Source organism: Oncorhynchus masou, chromosome 3 (genome assembly GCF_036934945.1).
Source record: "Oncorhynchus masou masou isolate Uvic2021 chromosome 3, UVic_Omas_1.1, whole genome shotgun sequence".
Lineage (NCBI taxonomy): Eukaryota > Metazoa > Chordata > Actinopteri > Salmoniformes > Salmonidae > Oncorhynchus > Oncorhynchus masou.
Genome location: NC_088214.1, coordinates 32476470 through 32498520, shown reverse-complemented (window position 1 = coordinate 32498520; position 22051 = coordinate 32476470). Strand labels below are relative to the sequence as shown.

The following is a 22051-nucleotide window of genomic DNA, read 5'->3' as shown; positions in this document are numbered from 1 at the left end:
CTCTGTGAAGGAAATGTGTTGCGCTGCATGTGGAAAATGGTGGTCACACCAGATACTAACTGGTTTTCTGATTGACGCCGCTACTTTAAAAAAAAGGTATCTGTATTCTCAGTCATATGAAATCCATAGATTTAGAGCCTAATTTCATTATATGAACTGTAACCCAGTAAAATCTTTGAAATTGTTGCATTTATATTTTTGTTTAGTGTCCATCCACCCAAATGTCTGCAAGCCCACCCACCAACACATTTCTGGCTACACCACTGAAACTGGTACCTTACCCATATGGTTTAAGTTGGCACTGGAAGAAAGGAAAGAGGCTGGAGAGGTATTTTCAAACTAAGGTAGCATTCATTAAAGGCTAATCACATTTTCTGGTGCTCCTATTCCGTTTGGTGGTGCGAACTTTTAAAAGTTGGGAGCACCAGTGCTACCAATGAAAACGTTCAATCCAGAGCCAGTCAGGTAAATAATAGCTGTTAGTCAATGAACTCTGGGCCTACTTTGGAGGTCAAATTCAGATGTATCCAAATGTTCTATTTAGTTTTCTGTAAAATATTTCCATAGAGCTCGCCAGCGTGTAGTCCTAAAACCCGGAAATAAGTTTTGTTCTTTAAGATAATAGCAGTCAGTTAACATGATCCTTATGAATCCTGTATGTGGTTTTTGGACTCCCGAGTAGCGCAGCGGTACATAAGGCACTGCATCCTTAGTGTCCCCACCCCTCTCCCCCCACACAGTTGTGAGCTATATGTATATATATTTATTTTTACATAAACTTATGTCGGGAAAGGAAAAAGGTGAGACTAATCTACACCAGTTCTGATGAAAACCTTAGGGCATATAGCCTTGGGGGATGCCTTGCTCGACCACTCCCTCCTTCCTTGCATGCCTCTTCCACCAATCCATTTGTTTTTTTTTATGGACAGAAAAGAGCAGAAGTTCTGAGCTGTCCGGTCAGGTCCATTGTCTATTGTGGCGTCACAACAGACAACCTAGTTCGTGTCCAGGCTGTTTCACAATCGGCCGTGATTTGGAGTCCCACAATTGGCCCAGTGTCGTCCAGGCTTGGCCGTCCATTGTAAATACAAATGTGTTCTTAACTGGCTCGCCTAGTTAATTAAAGGTTACACATTAAATTCTTAAAAATTCACAAAAAGTGACGTTAGCCGATGAAGATTCTCATAATACGAAACATAAGCCTGTGTTCACAAACCTTATTTTCGGCGTTTATCCCAATACCATACAAAAACGCCATTAATTTCCCCATAGGCTTTGTCCAACGAATGGCGGAGTTCGTGCCTGTAAAAAGACGCCATTACCAATTCGCTATATAAATAGTAGCTTACATTTCCAATGCAGTGTTTTCTTCTCCTTTACAACCACTAGATGGCACATTTGGGTAATATTTAAATACTGTACGTAACAGGTTAGGCCTCCAAAATATGAACAAAATATACATGTCAAACTATTTAGTGTGTAACGTTACTGTGCATATGGGATGGATGAGATAATTACAGAATGCTTGGTCTACTCTTTAAACGTATTTTTCACTTTGTCAGTAACCCATTGATTTTGATATACGGTATCAAAAAAGTTAAATATAAGTTAATTATAACATGTTTTTACGAGTCGTTTTGTGCAGTACATTGCTGTCTAGAGTCATACAATTGTAGAGAAATTATATTTGTTGTCCTCAATCTACAGTAATGTGTAAAGCTCCTCCCATGTGTAGTTTTTTCCCCCTGTGCTGTTCAGTTGGAGAGGACGAGCGCTTGGTTGACATTTTAGCACTGCATCATCAAGACTGACGTGGGGAATACGTGGGCAGAGGGTCGAGCCATCCACTCCTACCATAATTAGTGACGAGTCTGACTACGTAAAACTTTGGTAAGTTATTACACGGTAGACTAGTCGTGGGACTCGTTCTGAAGAAAAAAAAGTAGAGCCAACAAAACAGAAAGATCACCGTTTACAATGACGCATGGACAAACTTCCAATTTGTCAGTCGAATCTACAGGCTAATGACAATGTTAGCTAAAGCTAGTTGCTAGCTCTGGTTACGTGGACAATCTCCTTCCTGTGTGTTAGCCAGCTGAACTACTTTATGCATTGACACGAATGGAACAGTTGGCTCGCTTGCTAACTAACGTTAAACTGGCATAGACCGAGTGAATTGGCTTGCCAGCCAGCGTCCGTATTACTTCCAAAAAAACTAGAAGCTGTCTGCTACTAGCTAACGTTAGTTACGTGAGAAATAACGTTTGCTATCCACCTTTCATGCTTTTCGGTGTTACATCGCAGTTTCTCTCGAGCGTTTGTCTTCAGCTGCATAAATTACGCTACTCCATTCGCGTTCAATTTTTTGGAAAGGTAACGTTTGTCAGCCAGCTTACGAAAAAAATACCCTGTTAATAAATGTACCCAAAGTATATCTGTTTTAGGTGCTGAATATGGCTACAGATGTTATAAGCTAGCTCGCTACAAATGAACAATTTCAGAGTGACAGCTTCTAAACTCTGGACCCCCCCCTTTTGTATTCAGACAGGCATGCGGCTGTCTATGCTACATGGGAGTTTTTCCGGGGGGCACAGCTCTGACTGGGGAAAATCTTTTGGAACGGTTATCCAACTCGGAATTCCAACTCAGAAACCCTGGTTTCTTTATAGCGCTCCGACCTGAAGATCACCGACTTCATGTTTTAGAACTCGTTTTTTCCCCCCCCGGAGGTCCCAGTTGACTTGAAAGCACCATAAAAAAAATCGAAAACATGAACCAAGCAAACGCAACAATCACGTTTCACACAATGTTTAATTGAATATATTAATTTGAATTAAATCAAACGTTTATGTGTTTCATGTAATGCATTGTCACTGAAGGGTTTTGTTCTGTAGTGACAGTCGGCCACTTGTAACTTAATCAAAAGCCCTCGAATTGATGGCATTTGTTCTCCAACATGCAAAGACACTAGGCATTCCTTGCATTTCTTTAAAGTGTGTATCCCAGTTTAATCAATATGTTTACAGCACAGGAGGACCCTAAACACAATACATTAACTAATGGTCTCCCAAGTGGCATTGTGATCTAATGTACTGCATCTCAGTGCAAGAGGCGTCACTACAGACCCTTGTTCGATTCCAGGCTGTATCACAACTGGCTGTGATTGGGAGTCCCATAGGGCGGTGCGCAATTGACCCAGCGTCGTCTGGGTTAGGTTTTGACCGGGGTAGGCAGTCATTGTAAATAAAAATTTGTTCTTAACTGATTTGCCTAGTTGAGTAAAACAAATGTGCTAACGGTTCTGTTACATATTCTTATGCATTCCTTTACACTTGTGTGTGTATAAGGTAGTTGTTGTGAAATTGTTGGATTACTTGTTAGATATTACTGCATGGTCGGAACTAGAAGCACAAGCATTTTCTTACACTCGCATTAACATCTGCTAACCATGTGTATGTAATAAAATTTGATTTGATTTTGATGGCAGCCCAATCAACCAGCACTGTTTTTGAGTAATCAGGCAGTTGTTCTGTACAAATGACAACATGAATTGCTTTAATCTAATGATATAATATTGAAATAGTCTTAGACTTGCATTTCCCAAAGGGAGCATCATTTGTTCTTATATAATCATCTATTAGGGTGGCTTTTTGTGCACTTTTCAGCAGCCATGGCATCACCCAGGTGGGTGCTACATGTTTTGGCAATGTTCCAAACCAACTCATTACAGAATTCCATTCTTAATGTCACTGCACAAGTGAAAAGTGATTAGTGCTTTTTTGGGTTGATTCGATTACAAAAAAATCATCATGGTTTTCGGTTTTGATTTTTGATTTTTTTATGTGGATTGAATGCTGAATAAAACATAAATAAAAGTCCCATGATGGGAAAGGGGGATACCTAGTCAGTTGTCCAACTGAAATGTGTCTTCCGTATTTAACCCGATCCCTCTGAATCAGAGAGGCGCGGGGGGCTGCCTTCATCAACATCCACTTCTTTGGCGCCCGGGGAACAGGGGGTAACTGAGTTGCTAAGGGGCAGAACGACAGATTTTTACCTTGTCAGCTCGGGGATTCGATCCAACGACCTTTGTAGTGACTGTCCATTACTGTAGATCACTTATTAACCATTTTAATCACTTTACTTTAATAAAATGTTTCAGTTGTGTGTATCACATTTGTTTTATTTCATTCCAAGTCATCATCTCTATAGAGCTGCTGCCTATGATGTTTGACAAAATCACCGTTTTAGTAGTTCTTCAAAGTAAATGAGGCATACTTTTATGACTGCTGAATACCAACTATCAATCACTTAGATCATGTATTTTTAAGGTAAAGATACCTCGCGAAGCAACTTATTTCTATCCCTCTCGATCGCACATTCTCTCTCCCTGTCTGCTCCACCAACTGGACAAGTAGGTGGGGGAACAATAGATTATGGTCAATGTAGTTAATTACCACGTTTTCTGCGCTCAACTATTTAGAATATTGGCCTGTTGGAAACTGCAACTCTGTACTACATCGCACAGTTCAGGCTTGATCTGATTATCTCTAAAGAAACTGCACCGAGAGCACAGATTCTTTTTTTATGGAATTAAAGTAATTGAACCTACGTTGGTCAATTAGTTGTTTAAAAACAGAAAAATAACCAACATTTTGGTTAATTGCTCAGTAATACCCTACACATTTTTGTTGTAGTTTAATTCATTTCTTTCATTGAAATATGGATTCATGGCACAGTGGAATTTTTTATTGAGTGCAGACACAATTTAGAATGAGATTTTGATGTAATATGAGTTGGTGTGGAGTGTTTTCTTATATGCTTTATTGCTTTATAGTCAATTGCAAGTGATCACTCAGAAAAATGTGACAACCAATTTCCTTTGTAATGATACAAAACATAAAAAATATAAATTAATCAACTACAAGCTACAGGAAGAGTGAAAATAAGGATACATGAAAAAATTGTGAACTTCCCCTTCAATTGTGCTCAATTTCCTGACATATCCAGTCCGATGACCATGGACACAGCGGTTGCGTCATCACAGCAGGATGGAAGTGTTGATTACTCTCTGTCTGATGAAGAACCAAGTCAGAGCGAATCCAACTCACCGACTGCTGTACTTACTCAGGTAGCACCTTTTGTGTAGTGTGTGTTGTGGCCATCATCACTCATCACTCTTATATTCAGAGATGCATCAGGGTCTAAAGCCTGGTCCCAGTTATGATGGTGCTCTTGCTAACTCCATTTCTCATTGTCAAGTCAAACACAACAATAAATGACAAGGAGTTGGCATGATGGCACAAACAAGCTAATTTAGACACACTGATGCTGGAGTATCCTTTTCTCAAATATTGTTAATAGGTAGTAAAACAATTGAACGTCTCTTGTTTTTCTCCAGGTTTCCGGAACAGGAGACTCCGCTGGCATGACAGTGGTGCAGTTACCTGTTGAGCAGACAGTTCAGGTCCAGGCTGTCATCCAGGCTCCTCAGGCCTCTGTCATCCAGTCACCACAGATGCAGACTGTACAGGTAGCTACTAGAGCTCCATCCCTTCCTTATACCCTCAGGTTGGGTCCCAACTTGCATCTCCTTCCCTATAGTTCACTACTTTTGTCATTGGGGATGCAGCCTCAAGGGTCACTCGTCTTGGCTCAATACAGTAATTCAGTAGTTAGTTTTTTCCCCATAGAACAATTCCAGAATGGTTTTAGGAACTTGTAGCTGTAGTTTGTTAACCTGAGTGCCAGTCTGTCCCATCATGCCAAATTCTTGTCTCTCTTTGTCATGTCGTTGATAATGACAGCAATGGAGTTAGGAAGAGCACAGACATATCTAGGGCCAGGCTAGTAGTTTCTGATGTTGTGTATCAGTGATCCCAAGGATGTAACAAAGGGTATCTTCACATCTACAGGTGTGGGTGTTCTGGCTCTAATGCAGCAATCTCTCTTAATTGGCCTTGTCTGAGAAATGGAATCTGTGATTTAAGCTAATCAGTTTGACCTTCATGCACCGGATGTTGTATTGTGTCTGGCAGTCTCTTAGAAAACACGCTGTCTGCTTGCATTCGACAAATCAGCACGACACGCTCATTTTCCTTTTTTTCTCTAAATCACACTCCCCAACAAAGAATGAGTCACAAATGGCACTCTATTCCCTATAGTGCACTACCTTTGACTAGAGCCATGTGAATAGGGTGTTATTTGGGACAAAACCTGAGATTTATACTGTTTTGGAATGACTTTTATGTTTCAGTATTCAGTCAGGTATTTTAAAATGGAGGGAGGTGGCCCTACACAGTGTCTATGCATTACTTTCAGACTTTTTTTTGCTCCAGATCACCTCTATAGCTGGGCTTGAAGGTGGGGAGTCGGCAGTCACAGACACACAGAAAAGAAGAGAGATTCTCTCAAGACGCCCATCTTATCGGTAGGAAGACATGAAAACATTGCAAATATAAAAATTGTATGTGTCCCAAAGGACACCTTATTCCCAATATAGTGTATTACTTTTGACCAGACATCTATGGGCCCTGGTTAAAAGTGGTGCACTATAAATGGAACAGGGTGTAAGTTTATATATTTGGGGCAGCACGTAGTGTAGCGGTTAGGAGTGTTAGGCCAAAGGGTCACTGGTTTGAATACCCGATCCGACTAGGTAAAAAATATGTCTGTGCTCTTGAACAAGGCACTTAACCCTAATTGCTCCTGTAAGTCGCTCTGGATAAGAGCGTCTGCTAAATGATAACATTTTGATATGCAGTTCAATCGGAAAGTATTCAGACTGCTTGACCTTTTCCACATTTTGATATGTTACAGCCTTATTATAAAATTAATTAAAAACAAAATATCCTCAATCTACTCACAATACCCCATAATGACAAAGTAAAAACATATTTGAAAAAAATGAAAAAATATAATATTACATTTAAATAAGTATTCAGAACCTAGTACTTTGATGAAGCACCTTTGGCAGCGATTACAGCCTCGAGTCTTCTTGGGTATGACACTATAAGCTTGGTACACCTGTATTTGGGGTTTCTCCCATTCCTCTCTGCAGATCCTCTCAAGCTCTGTCAGGTTGGATGAGGAGCATCGCTGCACAGCTATTTTCAGGTCTCTCCAGAGATGTTTGATTGGGTTCAAGTCTCGGCTCTGGCTGGGCCACTCAAGGAAGCCACTCCTGCGTTGTCTTGGCTGCGTGCTTATTGTTGTTGTCCTGTTGGAAGGTGAACCTTCGCCCCATTTTGAAGTCCTGAGCGCTCTGGAGGAGGATCTCTCTGTACTTTGCTCCGTTCATCTTTGCCTCGATCCTGACTAGTCTCCCAGTCCATGCCGATGAAAGAAATCCCCACAGTGTGATGCTGCCACCACCATTCTTCACCGTGTGGATGGTGCTAGGTTTCCTCCAGACGTGACACTCGTCATTCATGCCAAAGTGTTGAATTTTGGTTTCATCAGACCAGAGAATCTTGTTTCTCATGGTCTGAGAGACTTTAGGTGCCGTTTGGCAAACTCCAAGCAGGCTGTCATGTGCCTTTTACTGAGGAGTGGCTTCCGTCTGGTCACTCTACCAAAAAGGACTGATTGGTGGAGTGCTGCAGAGATTGTTGTCCTTCTGGAAAGGTTCTCCTGTCTCCACAAAGGAACTCTAGAGCGCTGTCAGAGTGACCATCAGATTCTTGGACACGTCCCTGACCAAGGCCGTTCTCCCCCGATTGCTCAGTTTGCCCGGGCGGCCAGTCTTTGTGGTTCCAGACTTCTTTGATGTTAAGAATGTTGGAGGCCACTGTGCTCTTGGGGACCTTCAATGCTGCAGAAATGTTTTGGTACCCTTCCCAAGCCTCAACACAATCCTGTCTCTGAGCTTGGTTTTTGCTCTGACATGCACTGTCAACTGTGGGACCTTATATAGACAGATGTGTGCCTTTCTTAATCATGTCCAAACAATTGCATTTTTTTTTAACTAGTCAGTTAAGAACAAATTCTTATTTACAATGATGGCCTACCCCGGCCAAACCCAGACGACGATGGGCCAATTGCGCACCGCACTATGGGACTCCCAATCACGGCCGGATGTGATACAACCTGGATTCGAACCAGGGACTGTAGTGACTCCTCTTGAACTTAGATGCAGTGCCTTAGACCGCTGCACCATTCGGGAGCCACAGGTGGAATCCAAGTTGCAGAAATATCTCAAGGATGATCAATGGAAACAGGATGCACCTGAGTTCAATAGCAAAGGGTCTGAATAATTATGTAAATAAGGTATTTCTGTTTTTATTTTGAATACTTTTGTAAACATTTCTAAAGGTGTGTTTTCACTTTCATTATGGGGTATTGTGTGTATATTGCTGAGGATTTTTTTTTAAAGGAATCAATTTCAGAATAAGGCTGTAATGTAACAAAATGTGGAGAAAGTCTAGGGGTCTGAATACTTTCCAAAGGCACTGTATAACCATTGACATTTCAAAGCAATCCAAGCAGAGTAGTTTATTACATGCTTTCCTCTTACCTTCAGAAAAATCCTCAATGAACTATCAACGGATTCCTCTTCAATTCCAAGAATTGAGGAGGAGAAAGCTGAAGATGAGGTTCCACCCTCCAGTGTCTCTTCAGTTCAAGTTCCAACTTCAATCTATCAGACCAGCTGTGGCCAATACAGTGAGTTTCATTAGGCTCTGGTCAAAAGTGGTGCACTATACAAGGAATAGGTTGCCATAGTTGGTACGCAACTATGGTGTAACTGTTGACGTGCACTCACTATTGTGACATTAAGTTCTATATCCACTTTGTGTTATTGTGTAAGAGATCTTAAACTAAGGATTCATTGTGGAGGCTAAATTCATGCATCAATAAGCCAGTCACCCAACCTTACCATCCATAAAGTACAGTACTTTTTTATATTTGAAGAAAACATCTAATCTAATAGATCGAAAGGTGCTGCTTAGAAACGGCTGATAACAGTAATGAGCTATTTGTCGCAGTGGTCAAAAATGCAGAACTGCATGTGACTTTTGTCCCTCGTTGACAAATAAACTCCCACACCCTTTTACTTCTGCACATTGATTATTCATGTTTTGGTACCCTCTTTAGATTCACACTAACATCCACATATACCTCTGAGTAACCCTTCTAAAAAAGTGTGTCCCTCCTCAGTTGCCATCACCCAGGGGGGAGCCATCAAGATAGCCAGCCCAGGCAGTGAGGGCCTCCAGGGTGTACAGTCGCTGGCCATGTCCAACTCTGGTACCCAGATCCTGCAGTACGCAGCCCAGGCAGGGGACTCTGGCCAGCAGTTATTCTCTGTGCAAGGTGGCCAGATGGTGATACAAGGTAAGAACTCGACTGAACCCTTTACACTCGTGGGAATTGGCTTATGTGGATACGTCTAAATTAAACAGTTTCTTACAGAGGAAATATGAAAAGCATATACATACACATGGTCGCAATTGAAAGGGAACAGTTTGGAGATTATGGGAAAATGATGAGACCAAAGTTGAGGACACAACAGTTCACAAGACTGAATCCAAACACTACAATGTTGATTTTATGTGCATTTTACGTTTACTGTACTTTTCACCATATTTGTTGATAACGAAATCTGAAAATACTGTGGATACATTCAGTAACATGATAAGAATATTCCTGGAACATGTGGGGTAGGTGCAACATAAGGATTTGAGTGAGAGGATTAACTGGTGTCTCCAAGTGGACACACATCTCTCCAAAGTACACAGTTCCTAAGTAATTTCAATGCACTTTTATGACTCAAAGAAGTCTTCAACACTAAGGTACTTTTTGGAGCTCTTTTAGCTGTGCCGTTGAGGGACTAGAGCAAGCACACTTGTAGTTTTTTTGTTTGGAACACAACCCTGCATCCCTACTATCACACAATTACTGTCGTTGTTTACTCAATCCAAAAACACAATCTGGGTCAGGTAGGAATTATTTAAAATTGTTCTATTGCCAACATGGCTATCTAAATTATCAAATAAATCTTAGTGTTAGGCTTTTACAAGGCAATTCAGAGAAACGGATCGTTATTTTGGTGTGCATAGAAAGGAGTCATGAGTGCCTTCAGGTGTGCGTTCCGCAGTGAATTCTCTTCACAACAGGCAAACAGGCTCATTCTGTTCAGAACAACCCAGGGTTTGACGCCATGTCATCTTGTAACTGTACATCAAACATAGTGATCAGGGTAGCCCTCTAACCACTAGGGTAGCCTCGTGGATAGAGTGTTGGTCTCGTAACCGAAAGGTTGCAAGTTCAAATCCCCGAGCTGACAAGGTACAAATCTGTTGTTCTGCCCCTGAACAGGCAGTTAACCCACTGTTCCTAGGGCGTCATTGAAAATAATAATTTGTTCTTAACTGACTTTCCTAGTTAAATAAAGGTCAAATAAAATCATGACATGAGTTTTATGATATGGAAATGTGAAATGCACATTTGGAATCAGTGTTTGGCCTGCTTGTATGACATCAAAGTGGTATTTATTATAATCCTCAATGTCTCCAAAATACATAGAGCCCTTTTCATTTACAGGATTTCCCTCACTCAGACAACCCAAAATCTGCAAAAGTTGCCCAATTAGCAGGAGGGATGGGGGCAACTTCTTGTTGTGTGCGGTGCTCAAGTTCAGAACGGCTTGTCAGTCAAAACCCATACAGCACTGTGAAGCACAGAGCCTGAGCTCTGATGTCATGCATAGTATGTTACTGTACAGCCACTGCGTTTCAATTTAGTTACTAATCAGTGCCCAAATGTGCCTTTTTCAACCTGAACACGGACGGGTATGAGTGTAAAGGGCTACATGAACTCCAAACTCTTTATGTCCCAAATGGCATGCTGTTCCCTAAATCAGGATGTTTTTATTTTATTGTCCAGTGTTGGCGATCACGTGCCCACTGGAGCCGCTTCTTCTTGTTTTTAGCTAATAGGAGTGGAACCCAGTGTGGTCGTCTGCTGCAATAGCCCATCCGTGACAAGGACCGACTAGCCCATCCGTGGCAAGGACCGACTAGCCCATCCGTGGCAAGGACCGACTAGCCCACCCGTGGCAAGGACCGACTAGCCCACCCGTGACTCGGACCGACTAGCCCACCCGTGGCAAGGACCGACTAGCCCACCCGTGGCAAGGACCGACTAGCCCACCCGTGGCAAGGACCGACTAGCCCACCCGTGGCAAGGACCGACTAGCCCACCCGTGGCAAGGACCGACTAGCCCACCCGTGGCAAGGACCGACTAGCCCACCCGTGACTCGGACCGACTAGCCCACCCGTGACTCGGGCCGACTAGCCCACCCGTGACTCGGACCGACTAGCCCATTTGCTTTGCTGGTGTTTTCAGTCTTTTATGTCTAGCAATTAAATGTTTTTTTTTAATAAAATATCAACAAACAAAAAAAACAACAAAAAAAGCTTGGAACTTAGGTGGCCAAATAAAATCACCTGAAAGCCAAATTTGGCCTGCGGGCCCCCAGTTTGGGAGCGCTGCCCTATATAATGCAATACTTTTGACCAGGACCCATGGGTAATAGGGTTCACATTTTGTGGACGCAGTCTGAACTTTATAACCATCTGGTCTTTCTGTCCTTAGGCTTCCTAGTTATTTCATTAGATTGCATTGAAATAGTGTGATTCATTAAGTCATGGGTTTGCATTCATTTAGCAGAAGAACAGAAGAAGGCTCTCTAAGTGGCTGGAGCATGACCAGTTTTTCTCAAAGAAATGTCAAGCATGGTTGGTTGACCCTGTAATGTTACTTACAGTACCATGCAACCAGTGTCATAATTTAACAATAGAGTATACACTACCGTTCAAAAGTTTGGGGTCACTTAGAAATGTCCTTGTTTTTGAAAGAAAAGCTAAAATTTCTGTCCATTTAAAAGGCCAGCATCCCGGAGTCGCCTCTTCACTTTTGACACTGCGGATACTATTTAATGAAGCTGCCAGTTGAGGACTTGTCAGGCGTCTGTTTCTCAAACTAGATACTCTAATGTACTTGTCCTCTTGCTCAGTTGTGCACCAGGGCCTCCCATTCCTCTTTCTATTCTGGTTAGATACATTTTGCGCTGTTCTGTGAAGGGAGTAGTACACACCGTTGTACGAGATCTTCAGTGTCTTGGCAATTTCTCGCATGGAAAAGCCTTCATTTCTCAGAACAAGAATAGACTGACACGTTTTTGAAGTTATTTGTTTCTGGCCATTTTGAGCCTGTAATCGAACCTACAAATGCTGATGCTCTATATACTCTGTTAGTCTAAAAAGTACAGTTTTCAGCTGTGCTAACATCATTGCAAAAGGGTTTTCTAATGATCAATTAGCTTTTTAAAATTATAAACTTGGATTAGCTAACACAACGTGCCATTGGAACACAGGAGTGATGTTTGTTGATAATGGGCCTCTGTACGCCTATGTAGATATAACATAAAAAATTATTCGTTTCCAGCTACAATAGTCATTTACAACATTAACAATGTCTGCACTGTATTTCTGATCAATTTGATATTATATTATTGGATGAAAAATGTGCTTTTCTTTCAAAAACTAGGACATTTTCTAAGTGGGCCCAAACCTTTGAATGGTGGTGTATATTACTGGTTTTAGTTCATCATAGCATTGTAATGGTTTCCCTTAAATGTCAGTTTCCCTGTATTTCAATGGTACTTCTTTACAGCTGGACTTATTTTCCAGAGAAACGGATGAAAGACCTTAAATCATATAATCCTAACAAGTAGTAAAAGCCAATCCCCAGGGACTGCTTCAATCAGGGTGCTCACATTAGTACTACGACTGCTGTTATTTGGGCACACTAACCTCCTGTTTGATCTCCGTTGCCTAGTTGCGTCATAGGGTCTAAAAATATCCAGCTAGCCCTCCCTGCGTCTTTCCCTCCCTCCCCCCTGCCTCGCTGCATTGTGTTGCTCCACTTTAGCATTTGATCCAGGAGAAGAGCGGGGGGAGGGGCCTAGAGGCAGAATGTCTTATTGACTTTAGCAGGGCCAGTGATGTCATTGTGATGTCAATGTCCCTAATTGTAATTTTGTGCAAAGTTGATGGGTGACCCCTCCATGTAGAGAGCAGGCAGAGCGAGACACACACAGGCAGATAGAAAGACACAGTCTAATAAAGACAGAGAAAGTGTCTGGTTCTGTGGAGCCTGTGTTAGAGTAGAATATATGGCTGTTACTGGAGATGAGACTGAATCAGGTATGGAACTGTCATTTTTAAGTTTTCCTTTCTAAGTGTTTCTCAGACTTTCATAGAAAATGAAATGTTGCATGCTGGCAGTAATTGAAAATGTATAGCTGCGTTGTTGTACAATTCAGATATCTATCTGCATCGTCTATATTTTGACGGCTAAATACATAATTTTTATACGTTTTGTTTTTGGGAGGAATGACTTTAAAGTTGGGTTGGTTAAATGTCTTTACAGAACTTTTAAGCATTGATAAAAACGTGTATGTAGTCTACCAAAGGTTCGCTTGGAGTCTTCAGAGTATTTTCTCAAGATACTGAGTGTTTTTAAGGGAACAGAGGAAACCAATAGCAAACTGAGACGTGCACTGACTGAGGGTTAATAGCTAGCTACCACAGAGGCACATTGCCCACAGTTCTTTCTGAGACTTTAACACCTTGCAAGAGGACTGTATAATTACCATTCAACATTCCTGTAGTGAAAAGCTAGACATAACTGTTGACCGAACAAGGCGGTAAGTGTTTGGTTAGCTTGCTCAATCCACCGGTACCGGTCTGCCTGCCCCCTGAAATGCTCAAACAGAATGCTTCTCTGGATCAGCGAGGGTGAGGGGTGGTGGATGTGTGTTGACGTCAATCCGGTTTCCTGGAAGCAGATCTGGGCAGGGAAATGAAAATGTGTCGAGTGAGACCCAGATTGACGTCAGCAGGGAGTCATGCTGTGATTAGGCTACAGACAGAACAGAGCCCTCTGAGAGCAGTGAGCACAGCGTAGGCGATGTCAGTTTTAGTAATCCACTCAGATGATGACAGAGAGCGAAGAGCTCAGCCTGGTGTAGCCCCTCACATCTGCAGGCTGATGCTTGCTCACTCATGTGTTAAAACACTAGTGCAGTGGTAGCATTTGGGCTATTATCAAGTCATAAATGTTACCAATTTTGTTTTTTTGTGAAAGCATAGTTGTTTGGTATAAGTGTTTGTTCTTGCCATATAGGTGCCTTCAGAAAGTATTCTTACCCCTTGATTTATTCCACGTTATACAGCCTGAATTCAAAATTGATTAAAAAAATTGTCTTACCAATCTACACACACTATCCAATGACAAAGTGAAAAGATGTTTAGACATTTTTACAAATGTATTGAAAATGAAATACTGAAATGTCTCATTTACATAAGTATTCACACGCCTGAGTCAGTACATGTTAGAATCACCTTATTCTTTAAACAATTCTTCAAGCTCTGTCAAGTTGTTTGTTGATTTTTTTTTTGCAGATGATAATCAAAATTTAAAACTGTAATTAGGCATATCAGGAACATTCAATGTAGTCTTGGTAAGCATCTCTGTTGTTTTAGGTTATTGTCCTGCTGAAAGGTTAATTTGTCTCCCAGTGTCTGTTGGAAAGCAAACTGAACAAGGTTTTCCTCTAGGATTTTTGCTGTGCTTAGCTCAATTCTGTGTCTCTTTATCCTCCAAAAATCCCTAGTCTATGACAGCACCCATAATATGATGCAGCCACCTCCATGCTTGAAAATATGAAGAGTGGTACTCTGAGTGTGTTGTGTTGGATTTGCCCCAAACATAACACTTTGTATTCAGGTCAAAGTTAATTTCTTTGCCACATTTTTTGCAGTTTTACTTTAGTGCCTTGCAAACAGGATTATTGTTTTGGAATATTTTTATTCTGTACAGGCTTCCTTCTTTTCATTCTTCACTCTGTCATTTAGGTTAGTATTGTGGATTAACAACTAGAATGTTGTTAATCAATCCTCAGTTTTCACATATCAGCCAGTAAACTGTGTAACTGTTTTTAAAGTCACCATAGGCCTCATGGTGAAATCCCTGAGTGGTTTCCTTCCTCTCCTGCAACTGAATTAGAAAGGACACCTGTCTCTTTGTAGTGACTGGGTGTATGGATACACCATCCAAAGTGTAATTAATAACTTCACCATGCTCAAAGGGATATTCGATGTCTGCTTTTTGCTATTTTTACCCATCTCCCAATAGATGCCGTTCTTTGCGAGGCATTGGAAAAACCTCCCTGGTCTTTGTGGTTGAATCTGTTTGAAATTCACTGCACGACTGAGGGACCTTACAATTATCTGTATGTGGAGTACAGAGATGAGGTAGTCATTCAAAAATCATGTTAAACACTATTATTGCACACAAAGTGAGTCCATGCAACTTATGTGACTTGTTAAGAACATTTTTACGCCTGAACTTATTTCATTTTGCCATAACAAAGGGGTTGAATACTTATTGACTCAAGACATTTCAGCTTTGTTTAGTTTTAAGAAATTATAAAAATAAAAAAAATCTTGCCCTTTTTCTCCCCAATTTCGTGATACCCAATTGGTAGTTAGTCTTGTCCCTTCGCTGCAACCCCTACGGACTTGGGAGGAGCAAAGGTTGTCCTCCGAGCCATGCGTCCTCAGAAACACGACCCTGCCAAGCCGCACAGCTTCTTGAAACACTGCTCGCTTAACTCGGAAAACAGCCACACCAATGTGTCGGAGGAAACACCTACCGAAGTCAGCTTGCAGGTGCCCAGCCCGCCACAGGGAGTCGCTAGAGCACGATGGGACAAGGAAATCCTGGCAGGCAAAACATTCCCCTTACCCAGACAACACTGGGCCAATTGTGCACCGCCTCATGGATCTCCTAGTCACGGCAGGCTGTGGCACAGCCTGGGATCAAACCCGGGTCTGTAGTGACACCTCAAGCACTGCGACGCATTTGTAAATATGAAAACATAATTACACTTTGACATTATGGGGTATTATGTGTAGGCTAGTGACACAATCTAAATTTAATCCATTTTAAATCGGGCTTTAACACAAAATGTGGAAAAAGTCAAGGGTTGTGAATACTTTCTGAAGGCACTGTAAGCATGATGATAGTTTGACACATCTTTAGTTCTCTCCTGTAGTTACGTTGCAGTTACTATTAGAGGAGATTAGAATGGTATTTATCAAAATACCAGCGATCAGATGAGAATCTCAATTTCTAAACCAAGGAGCACATTGGAAATAAGTGTATTTTACGCTTTTATGTGTTATCCTCAGATTTAAAATATATATGTATTTTGTATGTATTTTAAAAAATGTGTCTGAAATGTACAGTACCAGTCAAGACACACCTACAGATTCCAGGGTTTTTCTTTATTTTCTACATTGTAGAATAATAGTGAAGACATCAAAACTATGAAATAACACATATGGAATGATGTAGTACCCAAAAAAGTGTATAACAAATCAAATTATATTTTATATTTGAGATTCTTCAAAGTAGCCACCCTTTGCCTTGATGACTTTTGAGTGGTACGGTATATTGGGAAATAGATTAGAGGTATACAGTATAGAAAGTGAGTCGGAATGGGGGATCAAACCGCTCTCTTGGGGCAAATGTGGTTCAGGGGCGGCAGCACTACCACTAGACTACCCCTGGCAACTCAGGGATTTCTTTGTAATTTGAAATTGTTTTTACATTACTCATCACCAAATAATGTAGGCTGCTATCAGTGAGGCTGTCTCTTCTTTCACTTTTGATGGCAGTTATCCACCCAGTAACCAGATAATGACAATTGTCTTCACATAATTGTAGTAATTAATCCCTCCCGCCATCGCCTATAAAGCTAATATCCTCTCTATTCTTTAATGGCAATGTGCACGTTGATAGTCTGATAAAGACAAGAACACTGGTTACATAAAAAACCTCTGAACAAGCAGCTTATGACAACCAATCAGTGAAATGGTTTTTAATTGAGTTAGGCCTACTGTGTTGGGCAAGGTGATTGTCTCTCAATCCTGGTTGTTGGTGTTAAATCACAGGCCATTGGTTAATCTTTTTACAGAGGGGTCAAAGGTGAGGGTTCGTCATTGATGACGCTCTGAATGCATCCCAAATGGCACCATATTCCCTTTATAGTGCACTACTTTTGACCAGGGCCCAGAGGAAATAGGGTGCCATTTGGGATGAATTCTCACACTCTCCCAATACAGATTTGACAGAACTACTCAGAACTACTCCCTAACACAGCTGTGCTGTGATCTTAAATATGTCTGTAGAAAAATGACCATTTTAAATTAGGTTTGTTTTGCTTAGTTCATTTGTGTCTGTTGGAATCTTGGATTATCTGGTCATTTTAATAGAAAGAGTGGTCAGTTTTTTTTTTTTGCCGTTAAAAGGATTCCCATCTACTTTATTTGTATTTTGTGTTTGTCTAATTTACAGTTGCTTATCCTGTAAATAGATAGATAAGTAATCTTTGTGATTTGAAGGATTGAGTTAAAAAATACAGTATTGATTTTCACCCAGCAAGCTAAGTACAGGTGGTCATTACAAGTGAGAGTTTGTATTCCGATGTCCTGTCTGTCTCTCTGCAAGTGATGAACTTGATTTAAGTAAATGACTATCAAAACTAACCCTGATGTTCTGTCTGTGTTTTCTAGCTGCCACTGGAGATATGCCAGCATACCAGCTGCGTTCGCCCACATCGGGCCTACCCCAGGGCCTGGTGATGGCTGCGTCCCCAGGCTCCCTGTCCATGCACAGCCCCCCGGTGCACACTGAGGAGGTCACACGCAAGAGAGAGGTCCGCCTCATGAAGAACAGGTGAGATGGACGCAGTTGGCGTCCCAAATGGCACCCTATTCCCTTTACATTTGACCAGAGGCCCTGATCAAAAGTAGTACACGAGAGTAGGGTGCCTTTTGGGACACAGACGCATTTTACTTGAATTGCTCTGAATTTGGCTAACAACTGAGAAAGAGGGAATAGATTTCAAAATCATTCATACTCATCTTTCGGTTTCCTCCCTTTCCTGTAGATTTTTAAAGCACCCTTTTAATTGGTTAGCACTAAAGGTTGGGTGGATGTTATGTGAATCGTCTGAGGTGTATTTGTTCACTTTTGATTGGTGCTGAGTGCTGGAATTTCTCCCACTGACCATCTCTTTTCCCCTGTCTTCTCTAGGGAGGCTGCACGGGAGTGCCGCAGGAAAAAGAAAGAGTATGTCCGGTGTCTGGAGAACCGCGTGGGCGTGCTGGAAAACCAAAACAAGACCCTCATCGAGGAACTCCGAGCATTAAAGGACATTTACTGCCACAAGAACGAGTAGCTCAGTAGCTGTACTCAGCCTTGTGCCAGGAGAGAGAGATCCTACTAAAATGGCTCATATAGTTCCGTTTACAGACTGAATGCTCTAAAAGACTGGAACAAAAACTACTTTCACTGTCTCCTCCGCTTTTTCAGGCCCAGTCACTTTGATACTGCATCAGAGGTTGTCAGGCGGCCATAGGCTTGTGCTCTCCAGGCACAAGTCAAGTCTTGGTCTGGCCCAGGGCCCCTGTCTGTCCTCACTCATGCGCTTGCAAGTGAATATACAAGTGTCGCCCAGACGCGTTTTGCTTTTGCTATTTTCAGTGAGGCAACCAATGAGAAGCCAGCCTGCAGAGGAAAAGGAAGTACATGTGCTTCCTGAAGGCACACCGCTCACCACCACTGACTCACCACAGTGGAGAACCAAAAGCTAATGACCTGCGTTAGAGCCTCATTATCAGCCAGCAAGTTTGTGCAAGCAGACTCACCAGCAAGCCAACCTACCTTAGCCTAAGTGCCAGTCTGTTTATGCTATCATGCCAACTCCTTGTTCCTTATTGTCATGTTTGGCTTGACAATGAAACCAATCAAGTTGGCAAGAGCACCAATAGATCTAGGACCAGGCTAAACCTACCCATCTTTACTTTTCATTGCTAGCTCGAGTTGTTCTTATATTACTATATTTCTATTCTCATCTTGGCTGTTGTCAACATTCCTTTGTGAAATGAGATGAACCTCTTCTTTCAGGACGAAGTGTGACGAGTAAATACACTTTCTACATATTGAAGTTTTGGAATGCTGTATTTGGCCATTTGAGTCCATTCAAAAATGTTTTTGACTTAAAAACGGTTGCATTGGACCTTTATCTCCATAGCAACTAATTCCTGGGCTACAATAAAGTACCTTACTGTGATTGTTTTCAATTAAAGTGGTCAAAAATAAACCAACATTTGCTTCTTAGCAAAGAGCTATTTCTCAAGCAAGAATTTAGCTTGGGCTGTCTGGGAGTGGTATGAGCTGTTATTGGCAGAGAGGTTTGGAACGCTCTTTCTTACAGGTCTATTAACTAATTTACCACCAGGAAGACCAAAACACCATCTCACAAAAACAGGCTGAAATTTCAGATGTTTTTTTCAAACAGCTCTTCCACTAAAAGGGCATTTATTGTCATTTAAAAAAAAAAAAAAAGAATTCACAGTATTATTCCAACCTCATAGTTTTGAAATGATTTTAAAACACAGGCAAATCTAGTTTTTGACCGCACTGGGCCTTTTAATGTGTTACTTGAATTAATGTGTAAGACCCAGTGTCAAGTATCTAACATGCTGACCAAACCTCGCTTGTGCTGTCAAAAAGCATTAAACATTTTATGGCAATTTAGCTAGCTAACTTGCTGCTGCTAGCTTATTTGTCCTGGGATATAAACATTAGGTTAATATTTTACCTGAAATGCTGAATGGTCCTCTTTACCTGAAAGGTCCTCTACCAAATTTGTTTCTCCTCATCTCTCCTCCTTCCTTCAGGCTTCTTTTTTCTTCTTGAGACTTCATATGGAGGTTGGAAACCAACATTACTACAACCGACCGGAGTGTGGACCTCAGTTCATCTTTCAATCACCCACATGGGTATACGCTCCTAAAATCCAATGAGGAGATTTGAGAGGCAGGACTTGCAGCGCGTTGAGCGTCACAAATAGAACCAAGTTCTATTTTAGCGCCCGGCTACGCAGTTGCTCGCTAATGCGCGCAATGATTGAATGTCTTTTTACTTGATGTGCTCTTTTCAAATGGCACAGTTCAATTAAAAAAATAAACATGACATGCCCCTCAGAGGAATTTAAATTAAATAATTATATATTTATAGCCATCTGATGAATCTTATCTCACCAAGACCATGTTGACATGACTACTGCTATGCTACTCTTTCAAAATGGCTACATTTTCCATTTACTGAATGGCTCACCAATCGTTCTCCACTTTGTCTGTCTTGGAACATTACTGTGCTGTGCCAGTATACTGTACACATGTAAAAAAAAAAAAAAAAATACAACCACGGAAAGTACTGATGAACTAATGCTTGGGTATTTTGACTGTCTTTGTAAAAGAATGTATGTGAATTACTTTCTAATAACAGGTAGGATGTGTCCCAAATAGCCCCCTGTTCCCTTTTATAGAGCACTATTTTAACCAGTCTTATGGTCCCTGGTCAAAAGTAGTGCACTAAATAAGGAATAGTGTGCCATTTGGGACATGCATAGAGTTCATGACTGCTCTGTTTAAAGGGTATTGCTAATGAATGTCCATGAGAGTACAGACTTGACTGATGAGGCCGCTTCATTTTATTTTCTCACACCAGTTCTGCTTGCGTGGTTTTGCACCCTCCCACTTGCTTTGAATTTTGTGGTAACCTTTCTTTCCGTTTACATGTATATGTCCTTTGTATGTTGTCATGCCAGTGGTTATACATTTCAGGTGAGATGTCAAATCAGATGAAAAAGAAAATTGATCTCAGTAAATGTTGTTGGATAGATTTGAAGAGCATGTCAAACAGTTTAGCTCTTAACCAGCTGTACAGCGTGCATTGATCCCTGCTATGTTTGTAAATTGTTTAAAAAAATACTATTTCTAATAAAATTTCCAAAAGTTCATACCAGAATAGGAATTTGCAGTGAAAATGTTTGTAAGATTCATAGTCAGAAAACTATACACTATATGGACTGAAGTCTGTTCAACACAATGCCTTTGGGCTTACCACTGAAATCAGCCTGGTCTCAAAGACGTAACATAGTAAATTGGAGACTCAAATTATTATCATACACTACATGACCAAAATTAAACTCGGCAAAAAAAGAAATGTCCTCACTGTCAACTGCATTTATTTTCAGCAAACTTAATGTGTAAATATTTGTATGAACATAAGATTCAACAACAGACATAAACTGAACAAGTTCCACAGACATGTGACTAACAAATTGAATAATGTGTTCTTGAACAAAGGGGGAGGGTCAAAATCAAAGGTAACAGTCAGTATCTTGGTGTCGCCACCAGCTGCATTAAGTACTGCAGTGAATCTCCTCCTCATGGACTGCACCAGATTTGCCTGTTTTTGCTGTGAGATGTTACCCCATTCTTCCACCAAGGCAGCTGCAAGTTCTTGGACATTTCTGGGGGGGGGGATGGCCCTAGCCCTCATCCTCCGATTCAACAGGTCCCAGATGTGCTCAATGGGATTTAAATCCGGGCTCTTCGCTGGCCATGGCAGAACACTGATGTTCCTGTCCTGCAGGAAATAACGCACAGAACGAGCAGTATGTCTGGTGGCATTGTCAGGCTGGAGGGTCATGTCAGGACGAGCCTGCAGGAAGGGTACCACATGCAGTGTTGAGATTGCCTGCAATGACAACAAGCTCAGTCCGATGATGCTGTGACACACCGCCCCAGACCATGATGGACCATCCATCTCCAAATCGATCCCGCTTCAGAGTACAGGCCTCGGTGTAACGCTCATTCCTTTGACGATAAACGCGAATCTGACCATCACCCTTGATGAGACAAACCGCAACTTGTCAGTGAAGAGCACTTTTTGCCAGTCTTGTCTGGTCCAGTGACAATGGTTTTGTGCCCATAGGTAACGTTGTTGCCGGTGAGGAGTCTGCCTTACAACAAGCCCTCAGACCAGCCTCTCTCGGCCTATTCCGGACAGTCTGAGCACTGAGGGAGGGATTGTGTGTTCCTGTAACTCAGTCAGTTGTTG

The 22051-nt window shown here is 41.5% G+C and overlaps 1 protein-coding gene across 3 annotated transcripts; it reads left to right on the top strand.

Annotated features, from left to right (window-relative positions):
• Nucleotides 1–1764: 1764 nt before the first annotated feature.
• On the top strand, nt 1765–20953 carry LOC135514820 (cAMP-responsive element modulator-like). Of its 3 annotated transcripts, XM_064938453.1 has the most exons (8): nt 1765–1890; nt 5011–5131; nt 5402–5533; nt 6339–6430; nt 8522–8664; nt 9160–9336; nt 17650–17812; nt 18173–20953. In XM_064938453.1, the coding sequence occupies exons 2-8, from the start codon at nt 5015–5017 to the stop codon at nt 18315–18317; spliced, it is 969 nt and encodes a 322-aa protein (XP_064794525.1). In that variant the 5' UTR covers nt 1765–1890; nt 5011–5014; the 3' UTR covers nt 18318–20953. The 3 variants fall into 3 exon arrangements, with proteins under 3 accessions (XP_064794525.1, XP_064794534.1, XP_064794544.1); XM_064938462.1 differs by lacking the exon at nt 5011–5131; XM_064938472.1 differs by lacking the exons at nt 1765–1890; nt 5011–5131; nt 5402–5533; ... (1 more) ...; nt 8522–8664; nt 9160–9336 and adding an exon at nt 12964–13212.
• The last annotated feature ends 1098 nt before the right edge of the window (nt 20954–22051 follow it).

Bases quoted from the DNA above. Each gene is read 5' to 3' on its own strand.
- LOC135514820 (XM_064938453.1), top strand. From the start codon at position 5,015: ATGACCATGGACACAGCGGTTGCGTCATCACAGCAGGATGGAAGTGTT. The intron at 9,337-17,649 runs GTAAGAACTCGA...TGTGTTTTCTAG, and splicing joins TGGCCAGATGGTGATACAAG to CTGCCACTGGAGATATGCCA. The intron at 17,813-18,172 runs GTGAGATGGACG...TGTCTTCTCTAG, and splicing joins GTCCGCCTCATGAAGAACAG to GGAGGCTGCACGGGAGTGCC.